The sequence below is a fragment of the Pteropus vampyrus genome, unplaced genomic scaffold (assembly GCF_000151845.1).
Source record: "Pteropus vampyrus isolate Shadow unplaced genomic scaffold, Pvam_2.0 Scaffold323, whole genome shotgun sequence".
In the NCBI taxonomy this organism is placed as follows: domain Eukaryota; kingdom Metazoa; phylum Chordata; class Mammalia; order Chiroptera; family Pteropodidae; genus Pteropus; species Pteropus vampyrus.
The window spans coordinates 518319-524716 of NW_011889104.1; the positions used below are offsets into that span (position 1 = coordinate 518319).

At 51.9% G+C, this 6398-nt stretch overlaps 1 protein-coding gene across 1 annotated transcript in view; it reads right to left on the reverse strand.

Moving 5' to 3' along the window:
• Positions 1-277: 277 nt before the first annotated feature.
• ACOXL (acyl-CoA oxidase like) overlaps positions 278-6398 on the reverse strand; it is a 212965-nt gene continuing 206844 nt past the window's right edge. Inside the window, exon 18 of the mRNA XM_011377879.2 lies at positions 278-1094. Within this exon, the coding sequence (XP_011376181.1) occupies positions 927-1094 (168 nt within the window). The 3' untranslated portion in view covers positions 278-926. The remainder of the gene's footprint in view (positions 1095-6398) is intronic.

A 6398-nucleotide genomic window follows, 5' to 3' on the forward strand; every position in this document is an offset into this window, starting at 1 on the left:
CGGGTGACCGCGAGCCTTTCCTGCCCCGCCCGGAGGTCCTCCCGAAACCGGCCGAGCCCAGGGTTTGGGCGGCGTGAAAAGGGCGGCGGGTCGCCGCGCCGGTCCCAGATGGGCCTTGTAGACACAAGCGATGCCTCTTTCACGGCAGGAAGAGGAGGCGGACGGAGGATGGCTGGGACCGAAAGGGCCCCGGGTACCCGAGGCAGGGTAAGTCGCGGCCCTGGACGGGCGCGCGGGCGTCGCCGGCTGGTCTTTCCCAGTTCCGAAGCCGACTTACTGCAGCGTCTTCCCCGGCCCGCCTCCCCGCCCTCGGCAAGCCGCGAGAGCGCCTTCGCGTTGCCTAGTTTCTTTATTAACCCCGGTGTCCACGCTCTGCGAGGGAACGGAGTACATCGCGCTCGGTGTTGCAAACGTTTCCCGCGCGATGTCTTCCCGAGCCTGCTCCAGCCACTCCCGATGCAGGCTCAGTCCGGCCAAGCGCTTACTCGCGGCGCCGGGAGGCTGTGACTCACTGGAACCGCGTCGCTCGCGGGGCTGAACTTCTGCCCGCGGGCGGTTGATTTCTGTGCTTTGATTTTTTTTTTTTTCACCCGGCGCCACGGTTTTTCAATCACTGGGAATCTGAGTCATCGCTGCCAGCCGGAGACTTTGGGTGGCACGGGGCCGTGGGGCGCGCTCGCAGGGAGCCCCTCTGTGAAGGGGGTCCCGCCGAAGCCGGAGAGTTGGCGCAGGCGAGCGGGTTACAGGGCGAGGGCGCAACGCCACACGCACTCGGTTCGAGACAGCTTGGCGCGCGCCTCGCCAGCCTCGGCGGGACCCTTGATCCGCAGCTCCAAGCGCCAGCTGGGCCTCCGCCCCCGCTCCGGGAGTCAGAGAAGTGACATGGTGGCAGCTGCGAGCGGGCCACCACCTCGCCACCACGTCCGCTATAACTTGGCCGCCGGCTTGGGCCGCAGCGGTGCGGGATAGAAAGCCCAGGTGGCCCGCGGGTTGGCTATCCCAGCAATCGGCGCATGCAGGAAGGCGTGCGGAATGTTAAAAGCGGAGATCACCCTCAGGGCATCGTCCTTCACTGAGTCACACAAATCCAGCAACTGCAAAACACGACACAAAAGGACAGGTCAGGTGCTGTACCGCTCACGACGGCTGGATGCCAGCCCCCAAGCACTCGCTCACCAGGCGGCGAGAATCCCGGGACCAGGAGGCAGGGGTTGTGGGTCAAGAATACCCTTGCGAGCCTTCTCCATCCGAGACTCCTCGATCTGTGACGCCTAGTCCGGCACGAGCCCATGTGTTCCTTAAAGGGTGCGGGTAGGCTCCAAACCGGCTGGGAGCTCCAGTCTCGAGCCTGAGAGCTGTCGATCTCCCCTCCTGCAGTCCCCTCCGTCCCTCCTGTCCCCTCCGAGTGCCTGGAGTGCCACCCTCTGGCGCACACAGGCAAGTGAACAGGCAGAGCGTCTGAGCAGGTGAACAGAGACCTGCCGGGTTCTCCCCTACACTGCCTCCTCCGCACCCGCAACGCCTGGCTGGCAGTGGGTCACGGTTCCTGAAACACTGCCCAGTGGTGGGACTGCGCAGGAACTCGCATTGGCACTTTTGTGCACCTTCTAGAAGTTACCTGCAGTTGACAAAGGAACCCCAACACTCCAGTGTAGTGTGACAACCACTGGAAGGCAGGATAAGGGAAAGACAGGAGAGAGAGAAGGGTGCAGGACAGAGACTTTGGAGAGGCTGCCCTGGGCCTCTTATCTCATTTTCTGTGGTTTAGGTGCCAGTGCATTTTTTTTTTTAATCCCAGAAGAGAAAAAGCTACCAAGAATAACAGATTGCTTTTCCAAAACTCAACGGGGACTGGGCAGAGGGACTACCATCCTTTCCAGTCAGCAGATACACACTATACGCCTCCATTTTTCAACTTTTCGGCCATACATTTCTTTTGCTCATGAAGTTACAGTTAATCCAGGCTCCCATAATTTGTGTTTATGATTTTCAAATACACAACCAGCCCTACCTTTACCCTCATGGGGGTGGTCACTGCTGGGCCAGACCAGTGCTGTCAATAGCTCAGAGGCAGTGGGAGGCCTCCAAGACGTGGGTGGGGGCAGTGTGGGCTAAAAGCAGCGTCTTAACAGTCCAACAATGCCTCCTCCTTTAAAATGTGCTCTGTTGCATCAGTAATTTCTAATGAAAACCTTCATTCTTTACACACTGTGGTTAAGCAGCATCAAATCAGTACTGAAAAGACTTTGATCATATTTGCAAGATGCACCATGATGAACTTTCACCGACCAAGATTTCAAAGTTTGTAATTAATACTCTTGACAAATCCCTGACTAATCTGTCAACTCTCAAAGTCTTTAACCACAAAGTTCAAAACCAGGAGGTGGAGAACAAGTCCCTGAGCCGTCCATATACTGTAACATTCTTACTCAAGATCATTTATCCTTTGGATCTGGATTGGGAAACGCATCGATTTTTGTCATATGTTCCACACAGGGGAAATTCCATCTTTTGATTGTCATGTGGAAGGAATCGTGGTTCTGCCAAACACAGAATAAGGAGCCAGAAGAAGAAATGACAGCAGGTGGGTTTTATTCAATATTTTTACAATTTTAAAATTAAAAATAAAATAGACTTAGAAAGAAGGAGTCAAGCAGCTGGTACAGAAGAGGGTACCCTTGCTTGTACACATTCGGGGTGGGACCCAGCCCTGGCACTCTGATGAGGAATGGTCACTGATGGGAATGCCAGATGTGGACCACTAAGGGTCCGTCTAAGCCTAAATTTGGGGGCTAGCTAAAGTACCCCTCCTTTCACTTTCTCCACCTGTCACAGGCTGCAACAGGAACCCCAAAACGATTAGGGTCTAGATGGAAGGAACGGCTCACTCTGATCCCAAGTATTCTCCCACCTCTGCCTGTGAGGGTGTTGATAATGGTTGCCCTCTCACAATGCGTGCACTGGGGCCTCCACTGCCTTTGAGACCGGGCTGAGCACCGGGAGCTCCGACGTGCACTGTGAGAGTTTTCATAACATGATGTCAATACAAAATGAACTCGGCTAGCTAATGTAGCATGGATGATGATGCAGTTACAGCGTTTTCTATTACTAGGGAGTCCTTAGGGACTAAGCAAAGTACTATAAAAACTTATTTTCTTACCAAACATGCCTTCTATATGATAAGCATAAACACAGTATATATTGTAGGGCCCCCTGTCCTGCCTGTATGTGACCCACCATCTCCTTACAGAGAAAATTATTCAACTTTCGAGAAAATAACAAAGAGGCACCCTTCAAAATAAAAGAATACGAACAAATTATAAATTCTTGCTGAAAATTTTAAAAAGGACAGAGCCAAAGCAGGGACAGTCCTGCTCTATAATAATAAGAACCTAGGAGCCACCGGAAGTTTCCACTGAGCGGAATTTGAGAATATCTACCATAGAGAAAGCAGAAGCACGCAAAGTGCACGGGACACACTGTGGATGTGTTAATTTGTGGATTTTCAGGGGAGATTTATCACATCAGTTCGGCTTCCCACCCCGCCGAGTTGCAGCGGGTTGTTTCCTCCCCTCCTCTGTCTGACTCCCCCTGCATTTTCCTCGTTCTGGTTGGGAGAGTGGGGTGGCCCAGGATGGCGATGACAGAGCTTTGCAGCCTCTAGGCAAACCCTGTGTTTCCACAGTGCCTGCTGGCCTGTGTTCACTATGCAACAGATGCTCTTGCAGCAACATCCCCACTATACCTGGAACTCTGCATGCAGGTTTCCCTGCCTCTTTCTAGGTCCCTTACCCCAACGCGAAACATCCCCAGTCAGCCCCCGTCTTGCCCAGGCACTGGGATCATCCTTGCACCCAGCTGCCGGGACTTGCCTCAACCAATAGAATGTGGAGGAAGTGACACTGCGTGAGTTCCTCACAGCAGCCACCTTGCTCTGCTAGGGCCCCGAGAGCACCAACTGGGTGGAAGCCGGTTCAGCCCGCAGGAAGGAGAAAGGCCAAGTGGAGGAGGACGCAGGGCTTCGGCCCACAGTCGGGCCACAGCTGGACGTGTAAGTGCGGTCATCACCCAGGACACCTAGTTCTACTAAACTCGCATGGCCACGGCCACTATGTAACCACAGAACCTGGTCCTATCCTGTTTCTAATGAGACCCAGAACCAGAGTTCTAACTGTGGACACACCGCTTACAAGTGACACTTGTGAACCCCTTAAAGCCCCACCTTGAATCCTGGAGTTACATAAATATAAAATAGTCACATGTAGATACATGGACAAGAACGAGGCGTTCAGGAAAAATGCAAGTGATAGAAAAGCAAATGGAATTAAGATCAAGCTAGTGTCTACTCTGTGACAAGGCTGGTCGTGCTAAATGCTTCATTATCACAAAGCTCCTTTCCGCTCTCAAAAGCCTATGGTGTTGTGCACGTGTGCCATCGGGCAGCAGACTTTTGTACAGTGACAACAGGAGTGACCTGACCTAAGACCAGCTGAAGGACTGCCCAGGTGCCCAACCATAGAGTGGCAGGAGATAGACAACCGTTACTTTACGTCAGTAAGTTTTAGGGCCATATGTACACCGTGGTCGGTAACTGAAACAGACACTGTCCTTAAACAAATCCAAGTTGGCATTCAGTGGGGCCATCGTCAGAGGCACGTCTGCTTCTTAATTGCCTGAGGACAATTCTATCATGGCACAGCTAAAGCAGTTGACAGTGAAGTGTTGCTGACTGACAGGCTTCACTGTAAGAGAGAATTTCAGTCCTGAAAGAGTAGTTCATAAAGCTAAACAGGTGCCCAGTTGGTGTAGTACCCGGGGGAGAATTGCAGTGAGGGCTAGAAGTCCCTCTGCAGGCCACCCTGCCCCTCCACCCCACCTCCCCTGTGCACGCATGCGCACGTGCGCACGTGCGCGCGCAGACACACACACACACACACGCACACTTCCCTAATGCAATCAAAGCAAATCACCAGGACTTGCCTTCCAACCATCCTCTAGGCCGTCCGCGTCTCTGTGAGGGGCTTTAACCTCCCACAAAAACAAAGTGTCAAGGGTGGGAAAGATGGCAGAAAATATTTGCAACCAACGGTCAAGTCTTGTAAATGTGTAGGTTTCTTGCACTGTTCATTAGTAGGAAAAGGTGTATGGGGCTGGTCAGGCCCTGCCAGTCAGATGTGTGTGATGGAATAGACTGGCATGTCTTTGTCACCATACTTCGTTTTGCCCAAAATGCCATCATCAAGCCCCTAAAAGTTTTTCAGGAATTCATAGCCAGTAAGTTCCAATATGAGCCTGTCCATTTACACAGAAAATTGGGGGCTGAGCATGACAGAATGTGGGACCAAGCATGTGTATGTGAATGTGTGACTTGCTACTTCTGTCCAGCTGGATTTTCTCTGATTATATGATGCAGAGGCATTTCTCATGTAAAACAGCTGTGAAGGAGGCATTCGCTACATCCACACGTGTGCCCTCATCAGCTGAGTTGGTGGATGTCACTCATGACATGATGGCAGCCTGAAAATGACACCTGGGAGTCAGTACAGAGAACTTTCTCGTTTGATGACTGGGCCCTTTTATATGTCTGAAGCCTTTCGTGACGACTATATGCACAAGTGCCACCTTCTCCAGATGGCTGTTGAACATGTTAAATGAAAGTAGTGCCAGCCTATGTCCCTCGGGCATATGGTTAAAATTTGTCATGGAGAGGAAGGCTGACTTGCCCTTGCCGTGTGTCTTTATCAGCCCTGGAAAGGCGTCTGGTTCTCCCCTCTAGTTTTTAGAGACCCCTCCACTGCTTTCCTCTGACGCGCCAGGTTTCCTTCCTCCTCTACTGATCCGATCTGCCCACTCTTCTGCCCTGAAGCCTGGAAACTCTTCCACTTGCCTCTACGGGTAAAGGAAAATCGTCAACTCAAACTTACTCCCTACATGGCACTTGATCGGTGGGGTGTCCATCACTAGGTCCTCGCCCCCCACTCAGCATGAGCTGCATGTCCACTCGGGCCCAGGAAATGTGTCTTGTCATCACATGACACTCTTCATGCCAGTTACCCAGTTGCCACATTTGCTGTTTACTGGACCTGAATGAGGTCTCTTTCAAGCTTCCGGGGTTGGTTCAGGTTTACTGCCTCCCTAAAGCCACCTAAAATGGTTACGGTGAGAGAACAAGGGTAGGCCATTCAACTTCGCCAGGCCTTCCACTGTAGAAAGGGGATATTAGCGCTCTCTTAGGATTTTGTGAGGATTAAATTAAATAATATATAATGATATATTTGTTACATGATACTCGTGATGATGATAAAGCATTTAGCACTACCAACCTCGTCGCAGAATAGCTACTCGCTCGATCTCAGTTCCATTTGCTTTCCTGTCAATTTCATTTTTCCTGAACACCT